The 16,141-nt window shown below is 41.3% G+C and overlaps 1 protein-coding gene across 6 annotated transcripts in view; it reads right to left on the bottom strand.

The window, feature by feature from the left end:
- Nucleotides 1-16,141, bottom strand: part of NSUN6 (NOP2/Sun RNA methyltransferase 6) — a 41,677-nt gene that overhangs the window by 2,781 nt on the left and 22,755 nt on the right. For 5 of the 6 annotated variants that reach the window (XM_030550422.1, XM_030550426.1, XM_030550423.1 and 2 more), the window contains 5 exons: nt 9,270-9,389; nt 5,765-5,909; nt 5,162-5,212; nt 3,677-3,825; nt 1,340-1,465 (listed from right to left, as the gene is read on the bottom strand). In XM_030550422.1, the coding sequence (XP_030406282.1) occupies nt 1,340-1,465; nt 3,677-3,825; nt 5,162-5,212; nt 5,765-5,909; nt 9,270-9,389 (591 nt within the window). The remainder of the gene's footprint in view (nt 1-1,339; nt 1,466-3,676; nt 3,826-5,161; nt 5,213-5,764; nt 5,910-9,269; nt 9,390-16,141) is intronic. The other variant, XM_030550427.1, reaches the window with a different exon arrangement.

Here is a 16,141-nt window from a genome sequence, read left to right as displayed (position 1 = left end):
TCACAAGTGCCGAGTCTTCATTTATTCACTCTAATTTAAGGTTTCGCTTGCCAGTAATACATTTTAATGTTTTAGAAGGTCTTTTTCTATGAGTCTATAATATATAACTAAACTACACCTCTACCCCAATATAATGCCATTCTCAGGAGCCAAAAAAAATCTTACCACGTTATAGGTGAAACAGTGCTATATCGAACTTGCTTTGATACGCCGGATTGTGCAGCCCCCGCCTCGGAGCACTGCTTTACTGTGTTATATCCCAATTTGTGTTATATCAGGTCGCGTTATACCAGGGTAGAGGTGTATTGTTGTATGTAAAGTAAAGAAGGTTTAAAATGTTTAAGCAGCTTCATTTAAAATTAAATTAAAATGCAGAGCCCCTCGAACTGATGGCCAGGACCCAGATAGTGTGAGTGCCACTGAAAATCAGCTCGCATGCTGCCTTTGGTACCCGTGCCATAGGTTGCCTACCCCTGTTATAGCTATTTTGATAGCATTAATTAAATTTATTTTGCCCTTTCTGCAAGGTACCAAAATAAAAGAACAACAAATATAAATATGCATTAAGAACAAGAGCTACAAGGAAAATGCTAGCTTGTCTTGAACTATCTGTGATCTCTCTCTGTTTTCAATGACTGACTGGTATACAGATACTTGAAACCACCGCAATACAATGGTGGGAGTATGAATGTAAAGCCATTTAATCTCCCTTCAGTGAATTGCAATTAGACATGTCGTGATTCACTATGAAAATCGCCATGTGTCTATCGCCCTCAGCCTCTCATGTTACCTAAGGTGAAATTGGCTAGGTGTTACAAAGAACAGTGCTGCAGCAACATACAAACATCTAGAATGCTAACAGAAGACCTCATGAAAGACCATTTTCCTTGGTCAACACTGTGTTCTCGCTTACCGGTGACAAGACTTTCCTGTTCCTCAAATACTTTTACTAGCAAGTCCACTTCTATCTATGGATGTTACATACCAGGAGTTTCAGTATTTCCTACTTAGTGGATTTACATTTCTTTTATTGTATTCTTCTGAGAAATATCTTACCACACAACAGAAAAGTGTATTTTAAGTGTCATGGCACGGCCATTATTGTAATGACACAGATCAAACCGATACAAAAAAAAACAAAACATCCACATGCTGTTCAGATCTGCAGCAGCTAAAAATGCCTGCAATCAGGGAAATATGTTTTATGAAATCACATACACCATTTTTTCACTGTTCCCAGAGTAGCATCCTAAAACAGAATTCTTCACCATATTGCTTAAAATTCCAGTGCTAAAACTTGCATACTGAGTTGCATGTAGTAAACTGAAACTATTCCTACCTGTGATTGAAGCTGGAGGCAGGGAAAAGTTTCCAGGGCCCAGGCGACCTGCTCCTCATTTTCAGACAGTGTAATTGTACATGTACTATACACCAAAGTGCCCCCTGGCTTCAGCAATTTCACTGCCTAGAAAGAGATTCTGGTTCAGTTTGTATAGTATAAACATCTTAAATGCAGAATTATTTTGAACACTATAGTAGTATATTAAGTTTTCTTAAAGGTTAATTATGATTTGCATATTTATCTGGAACCACTATGGTACACTAGGTAAATGTAACACGTATTTAGGCCAGAATCTTTCTGTCTAAGACTCAGGCATACTGCTAATTGTATAGACATTTTGTCCCTTTCAAGGGATGCCATATAACTGCTAACATTTCCAAGTTCACTTCTGGAAGAAGGATCAGTGTTTGTATTACAGAAGCCTACCAATTAGAAAGCCTTTCCTGCCCTATTAGCATGAGAGCTTGTGCATCTTCCTGGGCTGAGGGAAGTGACCTCTCCCCTCAAGATCTATAAAACAGCCCTCTAGAAAGCTCTATGTAACTCATCCAGATGTAGGCTGAATTTGTTTACAATCAGCTGAAGCCAAATGTGGACATAGAGTCTTTTGATCAATGACTGACAATATGTGGGAACATCATCAACTATGACACTATGATTATTAGTCTGATGTCTTCTGTTGAAACTGGTGGAACAAAAGGATTAGAAAAGAAACTAGTTTCCTATTACTTTAATTACACAAGTTCAAAGACACATTGAAGAATCTTTACATATCTACATATGTTTTAAGGCTGAAAGATTAATAGTACCTGATACCTGACACAGTCTACTTAGGAAAAGCAGAAGTCTTTTGAAAGAGAGGAAAACAACTGATCTTGTTTTATAAATATCTGAAGAATTCTAGGCAAGCATTTAAATTTTCCTTCCTCTTTGACTCAGTCAGCTGTGAATATGGGAAAACTGAACTGAACACAACTTTTCTTTTCTTTTCCCATCCTGTTCTGAGCAAGACAATATGCAATGGATGGATCTAAAAGAAGAGTTGTCTTGGAAGTAGGAACCAGAGCACCAAGACTTCCTAGTATTCTATTGGTTCTGCTGAGGGTCTATCCAAGAGATGAACATCCCTCAAGTGTAGACTAGTTTAAGATGAGGATACAAAAATGGGAAATCCCTACACCAATTTGATGGTACAGGAAATGGTACAGTTCTCTCCAACTTAAGAAGAGATAGGTGGATAAATCCATTGCAGTAGGGGGAATTATCAACCAGAGCTTGAAATTTTTATGAGTGAGGTGTATTTGTCTACCGGAGGGTATGCTGGCCTTTTAGGGGCAAGTCTGGGCCAAACACATTCCTGCTCCAATCCCACCCCTTTTAGGTCAGGTATTCTGGGAACGATGGCTAGAAGCAAAGCCTGCTGGAAAACAGGGCAGGACATACAGGCAGAAAGATTATTTCTGGTCTCTCTCTCTGTCATTTGGAAAATGCTAGACCTGCCATAGGTCTCTCTATGATAAGGAGGGAGCTGGAGAAATGCACTAGCTTACTGGTTGGGCTCACCCAGGATGAGGGAAGGCCTGGCGTGGGTCTCTCTCTGGTGGAGAAGAGCTGGAAGGAACAGAAGCTTGTCAAGGAGGGCTCTCCAGGAGCTGTACCAAGCTTGCTCATGATTTCCTGCCGAGAGGGAGCTAGCAAATGAGCCCAAATGGGGCAATGTGAGTCAAGAAACCTGTGACAGGACCTGAAAGGAGTGTTACAGACTATGCAGAAGATTCCCGGGGAGAGGTGAAAGAAGGTGTCGGACAAGTCTTGGGGCAACAAAGCAGCAGCATAGTCTTGAGACCTAGTTATTTAGAGGCCTAGGCTTGGCTTACACAGAAGATGAGAGGAAAGCCTCTACAGTTTCATTCTCTGATCCAGAGGAATGACCAGGGAAGACCCTGGAGAAAAGCAATGTCTTGCTCAGGCTGAGCCCTGTACTAAGAGCTGGGGGAAGGCAAAGGTCCATCAGCAGTGCCAGTGACCAGGACTGAAAGCCTGTGACTCAGGGAGCAGCAAAGAACTAGTGTAGACCCTACAATCAAAGGGAAGGAGTCAGCCCAGGAACAGGGAAGCATTATTTTATAGAAGCCCTTCATTTCAGACTTTTATTTGCTCTGGATGGAAGACTTTTGTTCCTCTGGACAATATACCACACCATCCAAGTACCAGAGAGCCAAGAGAAACTGAGGGATGACTGCGTTCAGATGAGGTAAGCTGCACCCATGTAATCCGTAACTGTAAAACTATTTATGTGCAGTCTTCTTTAGCTGCTTAATGAGTCACACATACCGTGCTGAAAAGCTTGCGTTGCAATGGCTGATAAGACATCACTTCTTTTAGAGTCCAGAAATAGGCCATATTTGGTCTCTGTCCCATCCCACTACAAGGAACATCAAGAAGAATTCGATCAAATGACTCTGCTGAGAATGGAGGGCCTTCTGCAAAAGGAAATTTGACATTTTAAAAAACTGCAGCAAAATGAGTTAGTTATACATTACACACAGCCTTTGTTTCTCTTCTTGAGCCTTCACGTGTAGATACAGATGTTTCCCAGGTTACACAAAACCCAACTTACGCAAATTCGCACTTACGGAAAAAGTTCCGTAGTGCGAATTTGAGTTGTGGACATTTTTGCATAACATACTGGTATACGTTTCCAACTTATGCAAAATTCGAGTTACACAAGGCTTTCCTTAAGTAAGTCGGGGGACATCTGTAATGACAAGCTGTCACTGAATGCCTGACAGGAAGTGTTTGAGGGTTTGTGATCTATATACTGTGTCTGCAAAAGTGACCTAATCTACAGGTAAGGAGCAGCACAGCTAGTAATGGCTGTGCAGATTTCATTTCTGAGAAGGAAGCATTTTACTTATGACTATCTTTACAACACTGTGAGATCAACAACTTGAGATCTATCTAGGCTTAGCATTTCTCAACCCTAATTTAATGTACTGAAAGTACAATATTAAAAAAAAAGTGCCAATGAAAACAGGACTTGGATGGTAAACTCTGGAATGTGACACAAAGTGGCTCCAAAAATTACAATAAGAACTATTCAGAGCTGCTTGCGTGGAGGAACGGAATTTGCAGTTATCCTGAATCTGTCCCTTCTCCTGAATCCTGCTGGGCAGTACAACCCAGAAGTTCTTACAACAACAAGAATAGGGTGACTCCTCAGCTCAGGATCTCGGAGGCAACAGAAACTGGTTCCCCACATACATCTGGGAGTAGACAGCGAGTGAGAAAGTTGTATCTACTCATGCCTACCAAAAATTCAATTTAGATCACAAGTGAAAATGAACTGATGGCTTCATCCTACAGCTACCCAGCGATATGCCAGCACTCCCCAAACAACTATATTTTGCAACTATCTGGCATGACTAGCAGCAGTTGCCCAAGAGAGACTGTGGACTAGAATACAGAGCATTTTGCGAGACTTAAGTGCAGAGATGTAAGTAAAGCCTAAATAGATTTTACCTGTACTATGCCTGGCTCCTTCCACTGCTGCTGCTTCCTCACCTGCATAAGCACTAAATACCACCTATTATAAAATACATATATATTTGCTACATTTGACCTTGGAAATCAATCTGACTGTAAGTTATGGGGCATTAACAAGGACTGCCCCACAAGTGTATAGTGCATGAATTATGCACCAACCCCTTAGTTTAGCTAGCTACTGACCTTTCTGAACTAGCAGGGAAAGGCTGTCTTTTGGAAAAGATACAGTTTAGTTTGCATAGCAAATGAAAAAGAATCAAAGATAAAATATACCATTTAAAAATTTCCATCCTGGAAACAGAACCAGAGTCATCAATACAGCACCTTAGAAAAGCAAATGAAATGAACCTAAAATAAAAGTAATGCTTTATGCTTCTATAGCACCTCCCATCTGTGTCTGTTAAATAGCTATACAAACATTAACAAACTAAGCTGCACAGTACTTCTGGGAGTTAATATCCCCATTCTACAGATGGGAATTCAGAGGCACACAGAAGCTAAGAGATCTGCCAAAGTCACTTATGTGACAGAACTAACAAAACTCCAAAAATTCAGAGTGTGGGCTTAAACACTATCATGAAGAAAGGTTTAACAGGCAGTGTCTCTGATATTATCTGGAGAAGGAATGAATGCCTCCTTAAGCACATTAGGCTGCAATAAGGACAGACACTTAAGAATTTTGCATGTGCAGTGCTGAGAAACTGTTAATTGCAGAAGAGTAGACAGTAAAATATCCACAGTGTTGAAGCATCCTGGGTATATGCCAATGTTTCAAGGACTTTGAATATTGTGGCAGGTTTAACAGCACTAGCAAAAATATGATTATCATTTTCTTCTAAAAGACAATATCAAAATTCTTAAAATCATTTACTTCACCTTGCCCATCTTCTTTCTTCCCAGTGGCAAGTACCTTAGTTCCATCACAGCAAAATGCTTTAACACAATTCAGCTGCAACAATGCCGCATTCTGCTTGATTTTTTTGACTTTGTTAGCTATCTTGTCCATGGCTATCACTTCACCCTGAAAAAGTGAAGTGTGCACCAAGGTAGTGGTTAAAATGACGAGTAGCTGCAGCAATACCAGTTACCTTTCATTTAAGCTCCAATTCATAACACACATATTTTTCTCTACTTTAAAAATAAATTCTGATAAGAAAATTTTAATCTAAATTTTGTGGGGTTATTTAAATGGGAAGAAAAATGTAATTAATACATTCATAAACATGTTTCCTGTTTTCTGATCATCTCTTCAATTGGTCAGAAAATTTTCATTGAATATTTGACTAAAAATGGGGCAGAAGGAAATCAGTAATATTTTCATATTTATCAACCAGCTTTAATTAATATTTTAATGGACTCCCTCCCCAAAAGTATCTATATTATCTGATGTACTAATGTAATATACTGATGTTAGAATATTAGAGTAACATCTCAAAAGTACATCACAAGATTTCACTTAAACATTTTAGAAATATTTATTTATTTATTAAATGCAACATGGAAAATGATAAATGTAGGGAGGAAATGGATTTTACAACCAGAAAAGCAAAGAAAGCAGACAAATTAGAGGAGCCTTATTTTATACATGTTCAGGAAGTACATTAATTTATATAATTCCAGTTCAACAACTGCATTCTCCTGAAGGTTTACTCCTGTGGTCTGAGGTTGGTAGAGTCTCTGGATCGAATTAGTTAAACATAAGAGGAACACTTTTTTCCTTATAAATCAAAAATATTTAATGTCTAAAAGTTGCAGATGCAGCACCAAATTATGAAAAATGTCTCATGCAAAAACTACAGATGGAAGTAAATCAATGGCAAAGGCACATTGAGGTACAGAAGCTCCTCATCACCACACTGAACCTTTGTTTGTAAATTTCCTGGCTCTACCTACTGAAAGGCTAATGCATGTTTGCAATTTTCCTATATTGAAGGGCTGGCCACTTCCCTAAGCACCACAATTATTATTTCAAGCAGACTGTCACATATAGCAAATTGTACGGCTTTTTAAAGTATACACAACTAACCACTGCAAAGTCCTACTGTGAATGCATGGATAACTACTGAAGTGCATTCTGTTGCAAATTGTAAGATCTCTCTAACTCACTTCAAATTTTAGACAATCAGTCAAAAATGTCAATTCAGCTAATAAATGTTACATTTTCTTGAAATTACTAAAATAGATTCCACCCCATGTAAAAGAACAATCTCATAGCCCTTTCCTTCAGACTGAACATGCCTTGGTATGGGCAAGTCCTTACACCTCTCTCCCTATACTTTTTCTGGAAAGACATAGTGCTTGTGTGTGTTTTCTCCTTTGTCGTCCTCCAACTGTTAAATTTCATGCATCCCTTTCACATGTAATAGAATTTCTCCTATTGTCAAACATACAACTTTCACTAACCTTTCAATATTAAGCACTCACAGTGCCTCCACAGCCTGCTACATCTGATCCATTTTCCCACATCAAGTACTAGCCTTTTGTAATTGCTGTTCTTTAAGATGTGTTGCACATGCCCATTCCACTCTCGGTGTGCATGCACCCTGTGCACAGTCACTGGAAATTTTTCCCTTAGTGGTACCTGTTTGGGCGCTTGAGCACCCTCTGCTGCTGTGTGCCCCTGCGTGCAGGTAAACGGCTACCTTTAGTGCCCCCAGTGCCTTCTTGCCAGACAACTCCAATGCAGAGGGGTAAGTTAGTTGACTGGATAATATGAACATTAGATACCACTTCAGAGAGAAATCTCAGATGAGAGTACAAGTACACTTTATTCTTAAAAAGGCTTGTTATTTTTATTTTTTTATATAATTTGTGGTCACTCATCACAGACTGTGAATCTCAGCATGCATCACTGCTCTGTTCATTGAATTCAAGGCAGCATTTTGGAGTTCCATTCCACATCATAGTGCTAGGTTTGGATCTCTGACCTGGAGTTAGGCATTTGATGCTGCTCACTTCCAAAGCCATACAAAAAAAAAGAAGTGTCTCAAAGATGAAAAGATAATACCATAAATCTTGATATATAGTATTGTTAGTTGAGGTTTCCTGATTGGTACGACTTTTGTATTATTAGTTGTTCATCATATAATAAAACATTTTTTTTATTTGGCATCATGTTGGTGTGAATGTGTGAGTCAACTGAAAATACTTGTCACAGTCTGTACAATATAGTTATTGATGTTAGACTGTAACATAATTAACTGTATTGTACAGACTGTGAATGGCAACGGTGGTAAACAGCTTAAACTGAGACAATAAGAGGCAAAGTTCATTTGGAGACAATATGGTGGTGTGCCTAAAAATAATTAAAGGTGTGCTGCAGCAGAGAAAAGGTTGCAAACCACTTATCTAGAAAACTATCTACGATTTACAATGAACACAAATATTAAGAGCACTTGCTAAGGCAAGCCAAGTGATTCCAATGACCATCATGAGAGGAAGAAGGAACTGAGGGAACTAGCAGGCAGCTGGGCCCTTTATATCAGTGCACAGTGGTGCACAGCAGCAGAGGGTGCTCAAGTCACCCAAAAGGAAAAATTTTCAATGACTGTGCACAGGATACACACATACCAAAAGGGGAATGCGCATGTGCAATCACTCAAAGAACAATGAGTGTGCTTTAATACAGTATCGTTTCAAACTGCATTATACATTAAAGCTCACCAGGGAATCTTTAGTGCATGCCAGCGGGGTCTACATAGATCAATTAATGTACAGCACATGAGTATGCTTTAGAAATCACACCCCTCTACTCAGCATTACTGATCTGTGTAGACAAGCCATTAGATACAAGTAGCCATTTCCAGTGTCTATTGGATAAACAGTGATTTATTGATTTATTTATTTGCATTGAGGTGTTTTAACAGTGTTAATCTGTTAAAATCAGAAGCCCTATTTATATTATATTTTACTTGTCTCCTTGACTGAAAAACTCCTTAGGGCAACGACTTTGTCCTTCTGTGTTTTGTTAAAAGTTGTGGAGTCTTATGGCACTTTAGAAATAACTCATTATGCTTCCCATACATCCTCAGCTTCAAGGCTTTTGTACATTCCTCGACACTGCCCTACACATTATTAATGCTTTTGCTAAACAAAGATTAGAACACTTTTTAAAAAAACTTTGGTCACAAATGTCCACTGAAACCAGATCAGTTAGTCTGAGGCAAATAAGCATCTATTTGTAATAAGTGACTATGTGAAAAGATGGCCTGTATTTATTTCAATAATTCTGACATGCTGCAAAGCAGCATTTTCAAATATTAATGGTTTTCTATTTTATGTTATCATTGGATATCAATAGATAAGTGACGTGAGCCATGGTAATGAAATGCAGATCAAACCTTCCTTACTGAGATAAAAGATGCTCAATGACTTTTCTTACCTGATCATGCATTAATGTTGCAAGATGGGTTGTTTTTCCCCCAGGTGCAGCACACATGTCCAGAATTCTCTCTCCTGGCTGAGGATTTAAAACATGGCTTACAACTGCAGAGGGCAAGTTCTATCATTAAAACAAAAAAAGGTTGAATTAGTGCTTTAAAACAGTCTTGTTTCAGGGATGACAAATGTAGGGAATGTATACTGAAAACCATCTCATCAAGCAATGAAGGCACTTATCTTTTTGTTGCTCTCTCCATTACAGAGCTTAAATAATTTCAATTTAAATACTTCATATTAAGTGTGTACCTTTCACTGTCACTTTACGTCTCTGGTTGCTTTTCTCCTAAACTTAAACATTAACAATTGAGGTGCTGGGCATTTTCTGGGGATTCATGACTGGCTAAGGCAACTATAAAGCTAAATAAAAGAGGATGATACTGTGACTGACGTAGAGCTGCCCTGTAATACCATGTTGACCTGGTCATTAAGGGGGGTTACTTTATGAATGTATTTGTTTAGCTTAATGAGGGCGGTAAAGAAAGCAGTTAGGAAGCAGAATAACAGCTCAAAATAAAACATTCCTCGGCAAACATTTGAGGGTTGGTATGGGACAATGGCAGAATCCTTAGCTCTGGAGTCTGCCTCAGTTTCCTGCAGAACCTACTGATCTGATTTTGAGAAGCAGGGCTGAAGCCCAGGATCTGACAGAAACAAAGGAACTCTGACTGGATAAAAAGTGCTTTGGACTATGTCTACTATGCTCACTACAGCTTATGTGAGCATAATTTATGTTGCTCAAGGGGAGGGAAAAAACCACACCCCTGGGCAACATCAGCGCTGGAGTAAACTGTGGACTGCAGAGGTGGTTTTATTATGCTGACAGGAGAGCTCTCTTCCATCAGCACAGGGCGTCTTCACCAGAAGTGCTGTAGTGGGACAGGTGCACCAGTGCATCTGTGCATCTGCAGTGCTGCATGTGTAGGAAAGCCCCCTCTCTATAGCGGGTAGGCTACTTGAGGAGCTGTTGAGCCACTCAGCTGACAGCCAGCACCCACTGAAGTGCCTTAAGAAGTTAGATCTGCCTAGGCCACCCTCAGGAATAGCAAGCCTATAGACAAGGAAGATTTGTGTGTATACTGTTTGTTTTAAAATCCCTTTTCTCTAAAAGCTTTGTTCCTACCGGCAAAACAAACAATCCTTTGGGTTTAAGGTGGCTCTCTGGTCACTATATACACCACTGATCACAAGGGAAGAACCAGAGTCAGAGCTTCTGAACAAGCACAGTTGATATACAAGGTACAGTAGCCCAGGGCCTGGTATGGAGTGGGAGAACTGTGGAATTCCGCCTGAAGACAGGGGAAGGCAAGAAGCCTGACATGAGGAGGCATGCTCAGAGAGACCAGGAAGGAGACAGACATGCATCTTGTTTTGGAAGAGACAAGGTGTTTGTAGATTAGCTAATCACATTCCTTAATCTGAATGCTAACTGAAATTTAATTTTTTTACAAATGTAAATTACAGCTCCAAAGCTAGAGCTCCAGTGCTAACATATTAGATCTCAAACACATGATTTAAGGTACTTGCAAGGAAGCTTTGCACTGTATTAACAGAGCACATGTACTGGGGAGAAGAGAGGGTTACTCACCTGTGCAGTAACTGAGGTTCTTCGAGATGTGTGTCCCGTGGGTTCTCCACTTTAGGTGACTGAGCACTCTGCACTTCTAGTCAGAGAATTTCGACAGCAGTACCTGGCTGGGCCACACATGTGCTCTCCCCGTCTTGCACCTGTTGTGCAGTTGATTAGCACTGTGCAGCCACCCCTCCGCTGCTCAGTTCTCTCTCTACCGCAGAGGACTAATTAGAACTCCAAAAGTAGAGGGGAGGAGGGAGAGTAGAGGAGCACCCACAGGGGCACACATCTTGAAGAACCTTAGTTACTGCACAAGGTGAGTAACCCTCTCTTCTTCTTCTTCTTCTTCGAGTGATGTCCCTGTGGGTGCTCTACTTTAGAGCACTGCACCTCAGGTGGAAGGAAGGGATCGGAGTTAAATCTGAATGGACAATAGGACCACATGTCCCAGCCAAGTGTCAGATGCTTAGTGTTGTATGAATGTGTGGGTTGATGCCCAAGTACCTGCTTTGCATATGACATTAAAAGGTATGTCATTCAAGAAGGCTACTGATGTGGCTACTGCTCCTGTGGAGTGTGTTCTGAGCTGTAAAGGGGGTTGTAGCCATGTTGACAATAGCAGCCTGAAATCCATTTGAAAGGTCTGCTTAGAAATGGGTTTGCCTTTGGAGCGTTCTGTGGTGGAGAGGAACAGCTTAGGAGTTTTTCTGAACAGCTTGGTCCATTCCAGATAAAAGACTAGTGCCCTTCTGACATCCAGCATGTGAAATGTCACCTCTTGCCTATCCTTATGAGGTTTAGGGAAGAATGTGGGAAGATGGATGGGTCAGTTGAGGTGGAGTGAAGAAGAGACTTTAGGAAAGAATTTAGGGTAGGGTTTCAGACTGACCTTATTCTTAAGAAAAATTGTATATGGTAGGTCTGCCATAAAGGCCCCTATTTCTCCAACACGCCTCACTGATGTGATGACTACTAGAAAGGCTACTTTCATCGAAAGATGTAGTAGTGAACACATAGCTAGAGGTTCGAATGGGGTAGTTGTCAGAGATCAAAGCACTAAGGTGAGGTCCCACAGAGCAGTTGGGGCTCTAGGTTCTGGGTAGAGGTTACAAACGCCCTGCAGGATTCTTTTAGTAGTTGGGTGTGCAAAGATCAAAAAGTCATCCACCTTGTGGCGCAAGGTTGTAATTGCAGCCAGATGTACTTGTAATGAATTCATTGAGACGTGATTTCTTAAGGTAAAGTATGTAGTCAAAGACTATGGGCAGGGTAGAATTGGTGGCTTCCATTTGTTTGTTTAGGCACCACGGGCAGAATTTCTTCATTTGTGGAGGTATGTTGAGCGTGCAATTGTCCATTTGAGTTTGGCCTGCATCCTAAGAGAGCAGATTTGGAAAAAGTGGAAGGACTTGCAGTGGGCATGCTGACATCTGTTGTAGGTATGGATACCATGTTTGCCTGGGAATGCTGGAGCTAATCAGGATGACTTTGGCTTGATCAGATCTGATCTTGTGTGACTCTGGGCAGTAGAGGGATGAGAGGGAAGGCATAAAGGAGAGGTGCGTCCCATTGAATGAAAAACACATCTCCTCTGGATTTTAGTTCCAGACCCATTAAGGAGCAAAACGTTGGACATTTGCTGTTCCAGCTTATGGCAAATAGGGAAACCCACATCTTTGAAATATGTTCTGGATCACAGAGATATCTATTTCCACTCGTCGTCATGCGTGAACTTTCAGATTAGAGCATCCACTGTGATGTTCTGAGATCCCGGTAGGTGGCTGATATGTTAATGTTGTGTCGGATGCACAATGTCCACAACTTTTTGGCCTCTGTACATAGGGAGTACATTCTCACTCCTCCCTGTTGGTTTATGTGGAACATGCAGGTCACATTGTCCGCCATGACCTGTATGGCTTTGTTTTCAACTAGAGGCATGAAGTGCGCACAGGCATTACGAACTGTTTTCAATTCCAGAATGTTCATGTAAAGTGTTGATTCTAAAGGAGACCACCTGCCCTGTGCTGTAAGGCTGTAATGATCATTTTGGGGCGGAAAGGGAGGTGTAAGAAGGGGACACTTGCACACACATTGTACAGGTGGGTCCATTGCTGTAACGAATCCTTGACCTTAATTGGCATGCTTAGGAGTTTGTTCAGTCTGTGTTTGTGTGGGATGTATACTGTCCTGAGCCAAGCTTGCAGGCAGCGCACGCATAGTCTGGCATGATTTATGACAGAGGTTCTCAAACTGGGGGTCGCGAGGTTATTACAGCGGGGGTTGCAATCTGTCAGCCTCCACCATTTATAATAGTGTTAAATAAAAAAAAAAGTGTTTTTACTTTACAAGGGGGGGTCGCACTCAGAGGCTTGCCATGTGAAAGGGAGCTAATCAGGATGACTTTGGCTTGATCAGATTTGACCTAGTAGACCAAGGCAGGTCCTAGTGGATATTTGTAGACTGTGTATCATGGTATCAATCAAGTCTGTCAGGGCAATGACTCTCTGAGGTGATAGTGATGCTTTTGCCTCTATAGAGTTTAGGTGGGCCCCAATAAAGTCCAGTTGTTGAACTAGTGTTACCATTGACTTTTGAAGGTTTATCTGTAGACTGAGATCTATGAAAAGTTACGTTGTCTTTTGCATGGCTTTGATGGCTTCTTCTCGAGTGTGAGCCTTGATTAGACAATAGTCTAAATATGGATAGATCATGACCTCTTGCTTGCTCAGGTGGGCCACCACCACTGCTAAAATTTTGGAAAACATTCGAGGGGCCATGAAGAAACAAAGGGTAGTACCGTGTATTGGACGTGGTCCTGTCCCAATACTAATCGAAGGAATCACCTGTGTGCTGGTTGCATGGTGACATGAAAATAAGCATCTTGCAGGTTGAGGGCTACAAACCAATCCCCTCATTCCAAAGAAGGAAATATTGTTACTAAAGTCACCATCCTGAAATGTTGCGTTTTGACAATTTGTTTAGCTTCCTGAGGTCGAGAATGGGTCTCCATTCCCCAGACTTCTTCTGTGTTAAAAAATAATGGGAATAGAAGCTTTTCCCCCTGTGTTGTACTGGCACTGGTTCTACCATGCTTAGTTGCAAAAGGTGTTCTATTTCCTGCCTCAAGAGTGACTCATGAGAGGGATCCGCTGAAGAGGAGCGGGGAGGGAGGATGGAGAGGAATTGGACGGAATAGCTGGTCTTGATGATCTCTAGTACCCATTTGTCAGACGTGATAAATACGCCAACATGGATAGAATGGTACCAGATGGTCTGTAAACAGATGGTTGGTGGAGCATGGAATTAGCAACAATAGCTGGGGGGAAGGCCTGTCAATCCCACAACCAAATCTTCAGATTTGGTTTTTGGAGGTGGGTTGCTGTGATGTGGACAGCTGTGAAGAATTTGATCTTCATCTGGGTGGTCTTTGCCTACATCTTTGAGGATCATACTGTCTCTGGTTCTGTGTGTACAGAACTAAAGACATTATGATGTGTAATACTTGCCCTGTTTGTATTTTGTTGCAGGTGTATAAATGCCTAGAGATCTAAGAGTGACTCTCAAGTCCTTTAAGGAGTGAAGTGACTTGTCAGTCTTGCTGGCACACAGCTTTGGACCTTCGAAAGGAGGGTAGTCTGCTGCTGATTGTACCTTCCTTGGAAACCCTGACAGGTGCAGCTTGGAGGTCCGGCGCATTACGATGGCAGTTGTGATTGTCCTCGCTGCAGTGTTAGCAGAATCCAATGTTGCCTGAAGGGATGTTTGACATAGAAGGTGGCCTTCAGAAATGAGCAATGTAAACTGCTCTCTCTTTTCCTCTGGTATAAGTTCAATAAAGTCTGCTAATTTTGAATATGTTTTGTGGTCATACTTTGCCAAGAGAGCTTCATAATTGGCAGTTCTAAACTGTAATGTTGCTGAAGAGTACACCTTGTGGACAAGTAAATCCAGCCTTTTCCACTCCTTATGATAGGGTGTGGACCTGGAATAATGTTGCCTTATGAGGAGAGATTAATAAAACTGGGACTTTTCAGCTTGGATAAGAGACGACTAAGGGGGGATATGATACAGGTTATAAAATTATGACCAGTGTGGAGACAGTAAAGAAGTGTTATTTACTCCTTCTCATAACACAAGAGCTAGGGGCCACCAAATGAAATTAATAGGCAGCAGGCTTAAAACAAACAAAAAGGAAGTATTTTTTCCACACAACACATTGTCAACCTATGGAACTCTTTGCCAGAGGATTTTGTGAAGGTCAAGAATCTAAAAAGGTTCAAAAAAGAACTAAATAAATTCATGGAGGATAGGTCAATCAATGGCTATTAGCCAAGATGGGCAGGGATGGTGTCCCCAGCCTGTTTGCCAGAAGCTGGGAATGGGTGACAAGGGGATAGATCACTTGATGATTACCTGTTCTGTTCATTCCCTCTGGGGCACTTGGCATTGGCCACTGTTGGAAGACAGGATACTGGGCTAGATAGACCTTTGGTCTGACCCAGTACAGCCATTCTTATATTCATTAACATGAGAATATGGTTGGGGATGGGAAAATAAAAATTCCAGCCCCTTCAAAGGGACATAATATTTTTTGCCCGCCCTCTTACACATAGGTGGGTTTGTGGCACGTGTTTTCCAGATGGTTGTGGCGGGCTCCATAATGGCCTCGTTTATGGGCAAGGCAATCTTGGATGATGTCAATGTGTGGAGTATGTCCAAGAGCTTATGCTGAGATTCGGTAACCTCTTTAAGAGGGATTTGAAATGTGTCAGCTATTCTTTTAAACAGTTCCTGAAACTGTTTGAAATCATCTCTGGTAGTAGGGGGCAGAGGCATGATGGTCTTGTCAGATGAGGAAGATGAGTTGGTGTCGCAGCCCTAAAGCCTATGCTCTAAAATGGCGTCTGTATGGCCAATTGTCGGTCAAAAGGTCACATTGGTACCGTGTGCAACACCGTAGTGCGGTGTGCAACATTATAGGGCCGTGTGCATTTTCCCACTCTTTTTCCCGGTCACCTAAGGGTCAGGCTAGTGCTTTGTGCAAAAATACCAGCGTGCTGTGTGCATAAGGGTAGTGTGCTGTGTGCAGATCCTGTTTACGTGGAGGGCTCTGGCTCGGAACCTGGAAGGCGAAGGACCTAGGGACCAATCAGATGCTGACACGAGTAAAAGAGCTTTCGAATAAAACCATGTCTCGCGCCAAGATCTGGAGGAGTATCCGCATGTTAGATGGAAGACTTGGA

The sequence above is a fragment of the Gopherus evgoodei genome, chromosome 2 (genome assembly GCF_007399415.2).
Source record: "Gopherus evgoodei ecotype Sinaloan lineage chromosome 2, rGopEvg1_v1.p, whole genome shotgun sequence".
In the NCBI taxonomy this organism is placed as follows: Eukaryota; Metazoa; Chordata; order Testudines; family Testudinidae; genus Gopherus; species Gopherus evgoodei.
The sequence above is the reverse complement of the archived record's forward strand: the minus strand, read 5'-3'. Positions and strand labels throughout refer to the sequence as shown.